The 17366-nt window shown below is 34.2% G+C and overlaps 1 protein-coding gene across 8 annotated transcripts in view; it reads right to left on the reverse strand.

Annotated features, from left to right (window-relative positions):
• Positions 1-8000: 8000 nt before the first annotated feature.
• Positions 8001-17366, reverse strand: part of LOC138335127 (B-cell linker protein-like) — a 40238-nt gene continuing 30872 nt past the window's right edge. For 7 of the 8 annotated variants that reach the window (XM_069284066.1, XM_069284064.1, XM_069284060.1 and 4 more), the window contains 4 exons: positions 15583-15804; positions 15231-15314; positions 14482-14640; positions 8001-13894 (listed from right to left, as the gene is read on the reverse strand). In XM_069284066.1, the coding sequence (XP_069140167.1) occupies positions 13781-13894; positions 14482-14640; positions 15231-15314; positions 15583-15804 (579 nt within the window). In that variant the 3' untranslated portion in view covers positions 8001-13780. Of the gene's footprint in view, positions 13895-14481; positions 14641-15230; positions 15315-15582; positions 15805-16985; positions 17183-17366 lie in introns of all 8 variants that reach the window. The other variant, XM_069284062.1, reaches the window with a different exon arrangement.

Genomic DNA, 17366 nt, shown 5'->3' on the forward strand with positions numbered 1-17366 from the left:
ATACAATAGGGGAAGCATGTACAATTCTAATGCCATACCTGCAAGGCCAAAGTGAGTCGGTGCCCAAGCAAGCACCAGAATGTAGAAAATTAGTTAGGAAGAAGAAAAACAATACAACATCCCAAATTTAGTCGCATTTTTTTTACGATATCATGGAATAGGTATGTCAGCAGGTACAATTCTAACGCCCTAACTGCAAAGCCAAAGTGAGTCGGTGCCCAGGCAAACACCAGAAAATAGAAAATTAGTTAGGAAGAAAAAAAATATAACATCCCAAATTTAGTCGCCTTTTACGATATCATGGAATAGGTATGTCAGCAGGTACAATTCTAACGCCCTAACTGCAAGGCCAAAGTGAGTCGGTGCCCAGGCAAACACCAGAATGTAGAAAATTAGGTAGGAAGAAGAAAAAATATAATATCCCAAATTTAGTCGCCTTTTACGATATCATGGAATGGGTATGTCAGCAGGTATAATTCTAACGCCCTACCTAAACGGCCATATTTTATTTTTGTGTTTTGTCCTATTTGTTTGCTGGATTGACTATGATTGGTTCGTTAGTTTGTCATATTTGGTTTTAATTTTATTAATTTTCTCATTTCCTTCCAGAGTTGCACTCACAACCTCTTTCAAAGGGATAAAATATAACAAAAAACTTTAAACATTAAAACCTATTTTTAGTCTTTTACGGAGTGAAGCAACCCTTCAACATGATTAACTATTACATTTTTCAGCAATGAAGTTATTAGTTGTTTCAAAAACAAAATTGCATCTGGTGTTAAGAAATGAAGTTTTGTGTTAAGAATTAGCTGACACTTTCCTTTGTTAATTTATACTAATTGATAAATTAAGTAAACATATAAAACATTGTTCATTACAAAATAAAATTTTAGCGTAATTTCTGTTTACATATTTTGATATTCAATTCAATGTAGAAATCCAGTCGTCAGTTCTAAATGCAAGGATGATATTTAAATGCCAGATACCTAACAATCGTCTATTTTTACTGAAAATACGAGATAAAAGATCTGTTTTATTAGGAAATATCCCGATTTTTTAAAATAATTTTTCAAATCTCCTATTTTCTGGGAAAAAATCAAATGACTGTTATATTCATCAGTCCATTCACCAATTACCAAAAGATATATACATAGACAACATCCATTTTCATTGAGTTGGCACCCTGAGGTGAAGAATAAATAATATCTAAAGCATGCTTATATTATTTGCTATGTTGTATATTAAAAGAATATAATCTTATCTCTGTGACGATACATGTCACATGACATCTAGCTTTCTGTGACTGTATGAATGAATGTCCGTATCTATTCACTGTACTGAAGCAACGGTGAGCGTGGCCTGTCCTTGGGTGGGTGACCACTCCATCGGTTCGGACACTGGCCTCTCCATTGTTGTTGAAGTACATGTATATTGTAAATAACATAGTCGACAATTTGATCGCCTTAGAAAATAATCGTATATATAGCATTCTTTCATTAACCTTCTAACAGTGCGCATGTCCAACTAGCTTTTTTCTGTTTTAGTCACTAAAGGAAATCAATTTAATGTACAGGATGTGTGACGTACATTCTGGGTAAATAGACATTTTTACTATCCTGATGTTGCTAGTTTTATTAACATCTCATGGGTTCGGGATCATGATCTCAAAGAAATTATTTTCTTAATTTCACTTTTTATAATTGTCGTCCATGAATAACTAAGGAAACTAAAGACAGTTGTAGAACTTACGTAGCCAAATAACGTTAACTAAAATAAGACACATTTTCTAAGCGAAATCTAAAAAGCGTTTAAGAGCGAGATCTTAAAAGCGTTTTAGAAATAGAGCTAAACATATTTTAGAGCTACAGGTGAGAGCGTTTTAGAGCTACAGCTAAAAGAGCTACAACTGAAAGCGTTTTGAAGATACAGTTAAAAGAGCTACAACTGAAAGCGTTTTAAAGATACAGCTAAAAGTACAGCTAAAAGAGCTACAACTGAAAGCGTTTTAGAGATACAGATAAAACCATTTTAGAGCTACGACTGAGAGCTTTTTATAGAGAAGCTACAACTGAAAGCGTTTTAGTTTAGAGAATAAAAGAGTTACAACTGAAAGCGTTTTAGAGAATAAAAGAGTTACAACTGAAAGTGTTTTAGAGAATAAAAGAGTTACAACTGAAAGTGTTTTAGAGAATAAAAGAGTTACAACTGAAAGTGTTTTAGAGAATAAAAGAGTTACAACTGAAAGTATTTTAGCAAATGGCATGCATATCATTCAACCTAAACAAAGAATGTGTTCTTATAGGTCAAATGGCAAGCGCATCATCCAACCCAAACAAAAAGCGTTGTTCTTAGGTCAAGGGGCAGGCGTAATATCAAATCCAAAGAACGTGTCCTTAGTCAAAGGGCAAGCGCATCATTCAACCCAAACAAAGAACATGTTCTTAGGTCAAAGGGCAAGCGCATCATTCAACCCAAACAAAGAGCGTTTTTCTTAGGTCAAAGGGCAAGCGCATCATTCAACCCAAACAAAGAACATGTTCTTATGTCAAAGGACAAGTGCATCATTCAACCCAAACAAAGACCATGTTCTTAGGTCAAAGCGCAAGCGCATCATCCAATTCAACTAACATGTTCTTAGGTCAAAGGACAAGCGCATCATTCACCCAACAAAGAACGTGTTCTTATGTCAAAACAAGTGCATCATTCAACCCAAACAAAGACCATGTTCTTTCAAGCGCAAAGGCATCATCCAAGCGCATCATTCAAAGGCAAGCGCATCATTCAACCCAAACAAATAACATGTTCTTATGTCAAAGGACAAGATCATTCAAGCCAAACAAAGAACGTGATCTTAGGTCAAAGGACAAGCGCATCATCCGATTCAAAGAGCGTGTTCTTGCGTTCAACCCAACTGAAGAACGTGTTTTAGGTTAAAGGGCAAGCTCATCCTTCAACCCAAACAAAGAACGTGTTCTAAGGTCAAAGGGTTAAGCGCATCATTCAACCCAAACAAAAAATTCATTTGTAGGTCAAATAACCAGCGCATTATTCAAACCAAAAAAAGAACGTGTTCTTAGGGCAAGCGGATTGTTTAAGGTAGAATGTACATCGGGAAACGTAAACGTCTGCATTACAGTTTCATCATTGCAGACTCAAGGTTGCTACACTTTAATCTTATTAGGTTTAACTTCTTATTAACAGCCATGTTCATCTGAGGAAGATCTCCCACGAGCTTGCGGTATGCGAATGTCTGTACTATATATTTTGGAGTATGCGTTGAAACGGGGCTGCTTTTGTCTAATTAGTGACGGCACTGAGTGTAGTTGTGTATACAACGGTAGTACCAGTTATGTGAATACATGTACTTGCTAGAAATGTGATTTTTAGCCGCTAGAAGTTTTGTGTCGGGGAGCTTACCACCTTTTACGTACAGTTGGTAGTAGACTAAAGGTTACACATTGTGCACACGGTGTGAACTACGAGTGGACACGGAGTGCACGAGGTTTAGACTACAGGTAGACACGGAGTGCACGAGGTTTAGACTACAGGTAGACACGGAGTGCACGAGGTTTAGACTACAGGTAGACACGGAGTGCACAAGATTTAGACTACAGGTAGACACGGAGTGCACTACGTGTGAACACGGTGTCCACTACAGGTGGACATCGTGTCCAGGTAAAATATCCACTACATCCAGACCACAGACAGACTAGATGATGTGCCACAGAAATATGAGAAAATATGTACTGATTCTGCAGTCTATATGGACTTTGACAGATAGAAATAGTTATTGCGATCAGATCGAAACATAATATTTATTGATACATAAAAATTGCCGTTAATTACTGGAAATCATTCGTAGTGTAATGTTTATTTTTGAATAGATACATATAAAGTAAAATGTATCAATATATATTATCATACAATTTAATTTATAAATGAGGACGTTAATTATAGAATTTATAAAAGCAAATTAACTGCGTACGGTAAACCACATACTGGTTATGTCTCATCAATGGATAGTTCCCAGTAAAAACTATCTTTCTTAGCTAGTGATAAGTAGTTTAAAGATGAAATTCTTTTTCGTACGCATAAAGTGATGAACCTTGCGTGGAGTAAGATTTTTAGTATAAGCAAATCGTCGCCAAAGAGATATTTTGATCGGCAAATTATTTTGATTAAAAAGAATATATTGATGGACATAATAAAAGCAAGGACATATAAACATAAACACATTAAATTCTTCATAAAATGTTTAACTATGTATGTATGGAATATAGTTTTCTAAACGGCAAGGTGCGCGAAATAGTTTGTATAATACGTATACATTTGCTACATGGAACCTGGCGCGTTGCAAAGCATTGGAAAAAATGAGAAATCGTCCATAGACGTTAAAAATCGGCATTAGAAATTACACTTTATTTCACTCAACCGATTGAGGAACCTGTAAGCACTGGCTTATAGAAAGCAAAAATTTAGTATCGGGCATGTGGCTGCTCGTGAGCACCAACACTGTTCAAAGGACCGATCGCTAAAATGTAGGTCAAATGTCTGATAACAAATCAAACAGACAGAATCAAAATAAATCCAACTTCTATCCATTTAAACTGTAGATTCATAGTTGTTGATTAGATTCTGAATTTGTCATAATTATTTTAATTCTAGAAACCTTGATAATTTGACAATATCCTATTCTGACCTTCTTTTACAAACCGCGTGAGTTATATGATAACAATATATATATTAATGTATGATCCATACATGTAGTATATTGTTCACTTATAATTAAATTTGCCTGCTCGAAAGGTAGACCCCTAGGCTAGGACTGCAGTTGCCATGGTCACTTGGACTTCATACTGTTCCAAATTACCTAACATTGGTCAGAGTGGGGCCAGGGGCCTGGGGCCTTCTTTGGGCACCCTTCAATATGTTCAGTCAAGTGTATCACAGACTATACAAACACCTGTATACATGTAGTACCTTATCCCAACCCCAGGAGGTCCATTTATAGCATGCTGTACTTAGGTGGCAGCCTCTACATGCATACATTGTATTCATCACACAAATACGTACAGTTATACAACAATGCTAGTCAATAGGGATATGTGTTTTAACTGGTAGTGCATTTTAATTTATTTGTTAATGAAGCTTTATATATTAAAATTAAAAATAATCTAAATACCAAGTGTATAGTTAACTAAAACATTTATTTCAAGATTATTGGAATATCATATTTCATCCATTATCTTTTTCATTAATTTATTTTTTTACACTGGCTTTTTACATATATCAGAAACCTGATTATCATGACTATGTATATAAAATACCATATTACAATGTTGAATAAGTACCTTATCTACATTAATTTGATTAAAAAATATATATGTATTATTGGTAAATTCAAGGTTGTGACAGACATGCATGATTTACGCATTGTACAGCTACCGTCAGCTCCACTTCACGGCTGCCTGTCATGACAATAATTGAGGTGTATTCAACAAGTTTTTACCTCATCCCTCACCCCAATCTACACCCCCCTCCCCCACCCGGGAACCGGTGTACATGTTTACCCAGGCTCTACAACAAGCATGTACATGTATCTAATAAGAATGGTACTTATGTGTTTCAAACTCATTAAACCTATATGATTTTTTTAAACGGTAAAGTATATTTGTTTGTCTTAACAAACTTCCATAGAAACAATTCTAAAATCACATCTTATATAAAGATACTGCCCCCATTATTCTCATAAACACAGAAGGTAACGATTCTGCCCTCTGGCCATCTATCGATGGTCACCTTGAGGCACCTGTATAGCTGGATACTGTGGCTTACCTGTATGTTTGACAAGTTATAATTATTGGACCATGACGCAATATACGATCAAGATAACTTGCGGGGTTGGGATCATAAACTTATTGTGTGTACCGGTAATTAAGAATCAAAACAAGCTGAATTGGGTACTTGTAGGTAGACTAGCCACCAATTAGTGGAGGACGTCATATAGTTTGAAGTGGATTTAATTCTGCATGATCTTTTAAAGACGTTCAGTTTTTAATAAAGAATATGTAATTAAGCTATTTTTACGTACAATACTTTTAGAACTTAAAATAGCAAGAAAAATATTATAAAAGTGTATATATTTTAATGAAAGACGATCTACAAGGGTATCGCTAGACAACTGATTGATAGGCACCAAATCTTTTTGTTTAAAAGCTATGTATTACCCGGTATATGATTGTATTACTGATAGCTTATTATAAAAGAAAAAAGTGTCTCAAAAGCACATTAGGACTGATTTTTGCTGCAATTCAAAGTTGTTTTTGACTTGTGAAAATTCTTGATGTAAATGAATATATATATATATATATATATATATATATATATATTTAATGCAATTTACCCATAAAACATTTACTTTTGAAAACGTAATATAGACAATTTAACATAAGAAATGGAAACTACAGATATAAAATTAAAAAGACATATACTTAATGAATATAAATCAATCTTTATTACTTTTGCAGTGAAAAGGTTTTATTCATGTATACTAAAAAAATATTGTATTATATAGTTATATATACTGTACATTAAATTGTAGATGTTGTAATTAAAAACAAATAAACACTTAAAAATTATAATTATGTATTATTTCAAATTGAAGAACTTATTCTTCCCCGATCCCTAACTGTACACATCACCTTGTCTGTCTAGGTCTCAATGTACCTGGACACGATGTCCACCTGTAGTGGACACCGTGTTCACACGTAGTGCACTCCGTGTCTACCTGTAGTCTAAATCTTGTGCACTCCGTGTCTACCTGTAGTCTAAATCTTGTGCACTCCGTGTCTACCTGTAGTCTAAACCTTGTGCACTCCGTGTCTACCTGTAGTCTAAACCTCGTGCACTCCGTGTGCACAAGGGTGTAACCTTTAGTCTACTACCAACTGTACTATGTAGAGTATGATTTTACCGATTTTTTTATATAGACCCATACAACGTCTAAACAGAAACATGTTTCTGGTCTGAAAACGGTCTTAAAGCATTCTGGTGAATATAATTATATAAACTGAAACTAATTCTCAGATCCCTGTGTATTCCAGGGGTTACTATCACTGTCGTTATATCCACCCCTACACTATGTCCTGGTAAAACTGAAGGTTCGGTGTTTGACGGGAAATGAGCATGTAGTCTAGTCCATTGAGGCCCTTTGAATAACGGTACAGTGTTGTTTACTGTGCCTTTGGAGTTGGGTGTTGCTCCGCCTGTAATTTTCAAAGAACATCTCTGCAGGTCTGTGATTGGTCAGTTGATTTCTCCTGAATTATCTTCAATATAACGACAGTGGAAGTATCCCCTGTAGTATCGACGATGCGTATGCTACGATGTCTATTTCCAAATCGACGCATTTACCACCATATGATGTCACAGAAATTTCATATAAAGTGGCAGAAAATTTGAAAACGTCAGGGAAAAGTCTTCTTTTCTAATTTTGTTTTAAGTGCTTTAGATAAGTCTATATAATAAAGAAAGACAAAAATTAACAATCTAGCCTGTAAAGTTCAATTTCAAATGAGGTTATGTTTTTTTTTATTAAGTTTCTTTATAAGTAATTTAAAAGGAAAGTCACTAATTTTAAAGACAAATTCATTCGTCTTGTACATAATTTCCATTTGAAAAACAAAAGTTCTTGGCCGCTCAATTTTCGAAATTCCATTTTTTTTCTCCAATATGCTTATGACCAAGCTATAGGAAAGACATAACTGGACGATATTAATATGAATGTGATTAAAAAGCTATGACAAGCAGACGACAGTTAGCGTCACCATTTGTTGTATGAATCGTGAATGACAGAACACACAATCATTCATGATGCAGGCTCAGAAAAATCAATACAAACACCTCCATGACCTGGTCACAACTCCTCGAAGACCTTGGGCAGTCTGTCAAATTACAGAGGTCAAATAACGGGACAAAATAATGACCAACAAGGCAGTGGGTTAGATCGATTTGATTTTATTCCTTTTAAGTTGTACATGTACAAAATCCCATCCCTATCACACACAGATGGCCATTAGGTGACCACAGCTGGACACTATAAGGAGCTTGACCATTCAGGCTGCATGGCCATAACTATTAATTCTCTGTCAGTTATATATTGACTTTATGAAATTTATAGCCAAAATATTAACAAATACATAAAACTGTCGTGATAATACAAATATAAGCTCATGATGTGAGTAGAATTAAGTATGATAATGGAAAGCCAAGTTGTAATTTATTTCTGGAGTGATGTTCAAAGATACCATATTTCTTGTAAGATCAGGATATCCTCCTGACCTTCAAAACATATTTAAAAGATACAGGATATCTTGTATAATTTAATTAAGCGATATCTTTGCATAAATATTTCTCTACAAAAAATGACACCTTGGCTTGTAATATATGAGGTATAAGCATAAAAATCACATTGAATGTATTTATTATACTCCAAGCAAATATATCTAAAGCAATAGACATTAAGCATATAAAACAGCATGTAAAGTAACAAGTAATACCTGTATATTGTCATTTTATAACACGCCGTATTTAACCCAATAAGAACCCTCATAGTTTTAAGCGTCCCTTCTCCTTTTTGAATCATCAATGTCACTTACCTCAAATTAAATGCAGCGTGAAATTATGAAAACTATGTAGGTTTCTTTCTTTGATTTCTTTTGTAAATTGATTTATGGGTTATTTTGTGCAATAGTTTCATAAAAAGCTAATCCAAATTTGGTTTTATCAAGCGCCCCATATTTTTTTTTTTTTTATCATTATTTTATAGTGTCCTGGACCTTTTTTTGGTTGAATACAGTATTTTATTTTAAAGCAAGGTCTATCACAATTTTTTTTTTTTTATTATTTGTAATAATTTGTAATGACTATTTCAAATACAGTACTGAAAAAAAACCAGCATTGTAAAATAATGTGGACCCTAGGTCCACTTACGTAACATTAATGGCACAAATATCGCTAAAAAATTTAATTTTATCTCAATAGCTTGATATAAAATTGTTCTATCATCAGCGAATGATGTCCTATCAATCATGTACATAACAAAATCAGAACAAAACAATATGATAGGACACGGAATGTCTCTTTGTGGAATCAATTTACTCATACTTTAAAACATCCATATATTGAAATCAAAAAGGGTTTACAGTAAATGTGGCAATTTACCTGTGAAGTGGTTTTCACTAATTACGTGAAAGCCATTTCATTGTGAAAATTTCCAATGGGAGTTTTTTTAGTATGTAAACTATATTACTAAAGGCTCAGAGTTACATCTTTCTGAAAATAACACAAACATGAAATATTTACTCTAGCAAAATTCAGCACTCGCGAAAACATCTACATTTACAGTACGTAAGTACAACTGGCACAAGTATATAATATAAATGTATATGTAAAGAATTGTTTTTATATATCAAATATACATTTTTATTTAACATAAAGAAATATAAGCTTAACTGTTCTTTAAAATGGAACAATGTCTAAACATGTGATTGGATTTGTTTGCGACATAATTTAATATAGCCCCATTTCCCTGTGACCTTGCAATCAGAAATGGATATTTTAATGACACGGTGAAAGTCAAACGAGGTGCAATAATGGAAAATAGCCCCAGTTTCCTGTGACCTTTAAAATCAGAAATGGACAATTTGATAAGTGTATATGTTTGGTGTACATTTTTCAAAATGTCTAAATATGGTGGTAGGGTCATAGGAAACTATTACTAAATGGAATGTGTGATTATTATAGTAACTGACACAGGAACACAATTTCTGATTAAATGAAGTTTCAAACACACATTTGTAGAATATATAAAGTGGGAAGTAATTCACAGCATGGAAATTTTCACTTCAAATCTTGACCAATCATTTTCACTTATTTTGCATGTCAATAATATTATCAATGCATACTACAAAAACTAGCAACTGGGAACAGTTCGAAAACTGATTTAATTAGCAAAAAAAAAAAAAAAAATAAATAAAAAATTGTGCAAAAATATCCATGTTTACACTATTTCTGGCCTAAAATATAAAATTTATATTTTTGTGTGATTAAACTGAGTGATGTCACTTTTTTCTTTGGTACATTAAATAAGTACATATGTATTATAAACAATAAAAACTGATTTGTTAACAAGTCCAAAACAAAATTATTTTCTTCTCAAAAGTATATTGTAAACCTTGTAAAATACTTTCACAGATTTCACGATCTATGCAAGTTTACGAAAGTTTATAAGGTTATTATATTGATATGGGATTTCCATTCAAATTTGAAATACACAAATATTAAACTTCAGGAACTTCTTTTGAAATGCAAATTGCAAAATTAATTCAGTTTACAGTATATTTTTTGTCTATTTCCAATTACAACATCTGCCTTGCATGGACTTTCACTTCTATACAGCTTACAGATTAACAATACTGTACTCGAATTTCGCCCCACACTCGAGGTGTTTGACCTGTCTCATAAAACAAAGGTACAGATGTACCTACATTTTATGTATACACTACCAATACACTGGGTAGTACATTATAAGGATGTCCTCCATGACGGGTGTCAATTTTCCAATATAAATAAGACTAACACCTGTGACTAAAGTGTAAATATTCCTTAAGTTCATTACAATGACAGACGTATGACAGTCTTACAGTAAATTCCCCCAGACAAAGTCCCATGTGACCTACCGCTGCCGACTCTAATTACACTTTTTTATCATTGTTATACGCGGTTCACATTTTGGATCTTATATAAGTAAGTTAGTAGTTTATTTTGTTTTACATGATATTTACTACCTACCGAGGTCATTTATGACATGCCAGGTTAAGAAAATGGAAGAAAGCTGTATGGTCAGGAGTACTTGGAGACCCCCCCAATCCTACAGTTAATACCGGGGGTACCTGACAACAACAGCCCTACATAAATTCCACCTTCAGAGAATGTAACATAAATGTACAGTATATGACAAACCCAGATACCCTGTTAAACACAGATAATATGTTGTCAACAATTCAAAGGTACTCTGTAATACTGTAGACAATTTACAACAAGTTTTTAAAGACAAATGTTTTGTAGCAATGTCAACTCTACATAATAATATTTGTCTGTTTTTATGGCAATGACGACCACAACATATCATTTCTAGTTACCGTATTTAACCCAATATGCACTCTTTCATTTTTTTGAGAACTGAAGTCCATATGCCTTACATTGAAATCGTCAACAAATCAAATGCCTATTGGGTAATCGAGCGGTGTAGTTGTTAAGCCACATGCTTTTCACCTAGCCATCTGAGATCTGACTCCTTGCATGGACATGGAAAGGTCAGGGGTCACCTGTCCAATTACGTTTTCCTCCGGACACTCCAATATCCTCCTTCTCTAATTATAAGACCCCTTGTGCTTACCATGGGGCCATTGAAAGTGAATTGTATAAGTTATAACTTGATTTGCTATCAATGTAAAATAAATAAAGTTTATATTATCAAAACCAGACTGAAAATATGAATACCAGATACATTTGTTGTTTCTTCTATCTGATTTCTCTTTCACACTGATTTGTCACTTAATTAATGCAATGCTTTTGGTCAAATTAAGGTCGTCCTAATTTTCTGAGCCCTAGCACTTATTTGGTCAAATATGGTATACAACATTTCTTATTATATACAAACGCATGTGGAACACTTTTATTTTATAAGTTTTGAGCAATAACAGTAATATTTTTGTAACAATTAAAAAACAATAATGGATTTGCACAAATTGCATTCAGATAGATAAAGTACATGTTTTACACTTAAATTTAAGAAAATAAAAGAGTAACTTTGTAGAACAAATTTGGTACCGCAGTATGCACACAAGAACAATTTTACATAATAATAAAGTAAAAAAAAAAAAAAAAAAAAAAATACGAATAAAAAAGAAGTATTTTTCAATACAATGGAATGAAAAGTTTGCCTTTGAATTTAGTAGAATTATTACCTACAATTTCAAATGTAATTTTGTAGATAATGTTTGTAATGTAAATATAAGTTTTGTAACATGATAGATCATTGTAATTTCTAGTCATGCATAACATCATAGTAGTTTAACAAACATGTAGATGAAAGACTTCTCATAAACAATATTTTTTAGTTTTTACATTGCATAGACATAAGAAAATCAACTCTTTGATTATGCAAGGCTACAAAACTCTCTATCACTTTTCACACATACACTCTTTATATATCTACAGCTAGAAAATTACAAATGGCAAGTCAAAACAGTTATAAAAATATATATAGCAGTAGGTCTATATTTGTGTCTAAGAGTAAGTAAGGTTTTAGGAAGTTGTGGAATCATTTGAAGCATTTCATTACACAATCGTGATGGAATGCTTGTTATATTGTATCTAAACTCGATATAGTTTATTTACAATGAAGTAACAAATATAAGTCTCTTTCTTGTAAGGGAAGGGTAGGTATATGCCACCCTCGGAGTAAAACTATTTTAGTACCGCAGAGGATGGAATATCCCTATTCTTCACACCCGGTATAAGAAAGAGTATTTTCTCGCCTATCACATTATCTACGGAAGCTTATTTGCTGAAAATATTAAGTTTTCTGCTGCCGGGCTCAGCCTTCGAGTCCACCATTTTTTATGATGCCATAATGTACATAACATCATACAATGATTCAAAATACCATGCTACACCGATAATCACAATTAATATTAAGGCTCTCATATCCAGAATCTAGTCCAATATACATGTACTTTGCATGGGTATACCTTGGGCACGCCTATCTGTCACGGGAAGATTTGAAAGAAATTGATTTCTGTATAAAATTGTTATAATGTTTCTTTTCAGCTGGTTATATATAGCTATTGTATACAGTAATTCTTTAAACTTCAACAGGCTTACATAGCAAAAATAAATTGCCCTCTTACAGGAGCAACTTACAGAATATGATCAAACTTTCTGCTTTGATTTTACATTGGAATGCGTAACAGCATGTGTATAGTATATATCTTTATATAAAATATCTAATTCACACCTAAAATACAAAATCTTCGGTATGATATGATCTATTATGCCAAGCATGGTTGTCACTTACTTTAAAGTAACATTTCAACGGGGAATGAAAAACAAAGGTCATTATGTTTACAAATCAATAACAAATCTAGTCATAAAACTAGCTATGTATTTACAAACATTTACGATCTAATCATTATGTTTACAAATCAATAACAAATCTAGTCATAAAACTAGCTATGTATTTACAAACATTAACGATCTAATCATTATGTTTACAAATCAATAACAAATCTAGTCATTAAACTAGCTATGTATTTACAAATCTGAAACAATCTCCTTAAAATGCCTTTAAGTATACATATGTTAAAACTGAACCTATACACCCCTTAATATATCTTTGAACTCTTCTAGTTCTTTGAATGGAGCAGTTCAATTTGCAATTTCAGGGGTGATATTACATGCCCAGCTTACAAAAGTTGTAAGAAAATGAACAATATTAACAAGTTAACCAAACTCATGGTTTGAAACATATCACTTACATACAATTGTTTGTTTCTCCTTAAACCATTGTGTATTTTCGCAAGGTCACATGTGAAGGTCAAAGGCCACATGTCAAGGTCTTCATGGGCAGAAGGGCAACAAACATTCAGTAGTTTGTGACTGAGTATACCATTCCTGATGAATTTAAAAAAAAAATCTTTGGGGACATATTTTATTGTCAAGACTTGGGTGACACAGTAAGTAGAGTACTGTACTGTTTTCCAGACTTATGTACCAAGATCACCTCATTTTTCTGATGATGGCTAATAAGTTCAGGGACTGTTTCGAATGTCTGAAAAAGAAACACACTTAAAATGTCACATATACGTAGTTTTGAGGCAGCCATATCTTATGTGAAGTCAAAAGGTTAATTGATTCTAAATTCGCTTAAATGCCATAGCATTATTTGGATAGGTGACTGGATGCCATAAATTGGGAGACCCAAATTGGGCACAAGCCATCAAACTGTCTACATTCATGACTTGTGTTATATCTAATTTTTAACTCAATGTGTTATATATATACACTAAGTGTTGTTGATCTGAATGTTAGATTTGAATTTCCTATCAAAATTGTACTCTGTTGATATTCGATCATTGCGTAAGTTATGAAATATTAAAGACAAAACATTTTAGGGAATTTGATGAATATGACCTTGCATAAAGGGCAAGGACTTAAATTTGATCATGTTCAGCAGACCTTCACTGCAGCATGCTGCAAACTTTAACAGATATTTCAGCCTCCTTCAGTTTTTTTACTGACTCGGGTATGATACCATTTTTCATACTTTATATCAACTTATTTGAAGTTTTTAAGTATACTCGGCTCTTGCTAAGATTAATCTTAAATTGTAACATGACTTCTTTAAACATAACATACCACTTCGTCTGCTTTTTCCTCGCCCAGAGCGTATTTTTCGTCGGACCTGAAGCGTACTTTAAGGTTGTAGTTATAACCAGCGTAGTAGACCATTAGAGTATAGGGTTGTGTCTGTGCCTTTTGCTTGTTGCTACACTTTCTCAAGAGGAAACAACCGTCCTGAAAGAAAGACATCATCAGTGATCATAATTAGTGGTATAAGGGTCATGTGTGACAAAGTAAAAGGAGGGAGGAGTGTATCGGGATTGGACTGGGACAATCATCTGTGACCAGGTAGCTCAGTTTGTAGATCATTCGGCTAATGTTCGGAGGTCCCTGGTTCTAATCTCGGTCTGGCCCCTACATTTCCTCCTCTTCTGTTACAAATGTATAGGGATTTACAATGGAGTGGGTTGATCAACCGTGATCAGGTAGCTCAGTTGGTATAGCATCTGGCTAGTGTTCCGAGGTTCCTGGTTCGTATCCCGGTCTGATCGCTACATTTTCTCCTCTTCCGACACAAAAAAATTCGGAAGTCGGAATGTACCTGGGGAAAAACAACCAAGCAACAGGTAGTACCTGGCATTTATCCGATGTGGGATAAAAAACACTGACCAATGGTCACTTCCTGACAAATACCCTATGTGGGATAAAACTCACTGACCAACAGTAAGTACTTGGCATCTGCCCCATGTGGAACTCAAACTCGAGACCCCAGAGGTGTAAGGTACTGTACCTTACAGAAATATTTTTCCTCACAGTAAACATACCTTACTGATCTGCTTCAGCTTCTTGTTGCCTTCTTCTCTCTCCAGCTCATTGTGGTACCAAGGAAAACCAGACAGAGGGTCGGCCTGCAAGATAATCATCAAACAGAGGTTATCTTAGGAAACATATATTCTGTGTTTGCATATAACAGAGTTATCTGCCCTTTAAGATAGGTATTGATTGTGATGTATGTGTCTGCAGGCATAACATCATAGTATTTTGAGAAAACAATGTGAATTTTGCACACAAAATTTATGATATTACAATAGATACATACCTGAAAGGGAGGCAACTCTGTAAAATGCAAAGACGGAATATAATAAATAACTGGCCATACAGAGAAAACACACTCACAGGTAATGCAGCCACATCATCATAGATTTCCTGGTCATCATCATCGTCATAGTCATCTGGCCAATCGTTCTGGTTGCCGTTGGGAACCAAGGGCGTATTTTTCCCTGCGTCACCGTTGGATTTCGTATTTGGATCTATAGGCGTGTAAGAGTCTTTGGTTTTTGGTGGGAAAGGTGGCTGAATATCTTCCATTTTAGGGGGAGGCGGAAGGTCAGGTGATTCCTGTTTGATCAGGTCATTCAATACATTATCTCAATTAATGAATATATACTTTAAATAAAAATTTCAGCAAAATTCAAATGAGACAATTGTTTACAAATCAATTTTATTTTATTAATCGTATGCTTTTTCTGTCTAGAGAAATTCTAAATTCAAGATAGAGTTGATTTAATTACAATTTAGATAATAAAATTGCTAAATTGTCAAAACAATGACAATACAACACATATGTAATAAAATTTATATTTTTCATAATAACCAATGTGAAATTATATATACCTGGTACACTGTATAAAGTATAACTTATTATTACATGCATACATGTACATGTATGTAACACATGAGGTCTGATAAATGTTTGCTGCATTCAATACAGAGAATCACATGCATTTACAATCAGTACTTTTTCTGTGTTGGAATTCATATAATTAGAAACATGAAGTGACAGCAATCTTTAACAGCCCTGCATATGGAGATCATTTCAGCTCAACCTCATGGTTGGGTGTTAAGAAGAAGTTAAAACCAAGTTTTAATCAAAATTCTTGAAATTACACATTCATTTTACAAAATGCCTTGCCTTTTACATTAAAATGCTTTTATGAAGGTTAAAAAACACCATACTGTTTGCAACCCTGATTCTTTTCCTGACATTTTACAGATCAGCTTCACTGAAATGGCATGAAGAAGAAAAGCAAAATGGTTTTTTCCAGGATGGTTTCCATTTGGCTGTATTATATGTGAATGTTAACCTATTATCCCAGCATGAGGAGGTTTAGGAGAAGTTTAAAATGAACAGATATAGTGCTTGTTAGTTTCACATAGATTATTATGAAATCCTTGACATTCCAGGGGTTACTATCACTGTCTTTATATCTCCCTAGACTATGTCAAATTAAAACTGAAGGCTCTGTAAGGGACATCTGAGGAGCAGGTAGTTTGGCCCTTTGATGTACACAAAAAATGATACGTAGGTAAAAGAGCAAACACTGATAGGGTTAACTTTGTGCAATGAGGTTTCTCTACTCTTCCAAAAGAATTGAATAACAATACACTGCGGTTGACTGTGTGGCTTTGAAGATGGGCATCACTTTCATAACAGGCCTATATCGACAGTGATAGTAACCCCTGAAGTATCGTGGATATATAAAATCAACATTTTCTTATTGAGCAATTTTCTCCCTTACCAAGTCTTTGAAATTCTTTGCAGGTGGAGGGGGAGGGGGTAGGTCTGCAGGTTTAGCAGGTAAAGCTGGCTTTTCATCTGGAGTCGGAGGCAGAGCTCCACGAGAGCCAGGCGACTTAGGGGTGGTGGCAGACTCTGTGCTTGGAGTTTTTGTGAATTTAGGAAAACCACTTGTTCTGGTAGGACTGACAAGCCCAGCTAAAGGTAGGCACGCAGGAATAAAACAGAGACATGCAAGTGACAGAAATATAGATAAACAAACATGCAAGAATTACAACACATCTCAAACTCTACAACCGTCTAATTCTATGGGCGGTCATTGCAGGTCAGTGGGTGGTCATTTAAGGGGTGGGGGATGATGGTGGCACTTTTACTCAGTGTA

This window comes from Argopecten irradians, chromosome 11, assembly GCF_041381155.1.
Source record: "Argopecten irradians isolate NY chromosome 11, Ai_NY, whole genome shotgun sequence".
Classification (NCBI taxonomy): domain Eukaryota; kingdom Metazoa; phylum Mollusca; class Bivalvia; order Pectinida; family Pectinidae; genus Argopecten; species Argopecten irradians.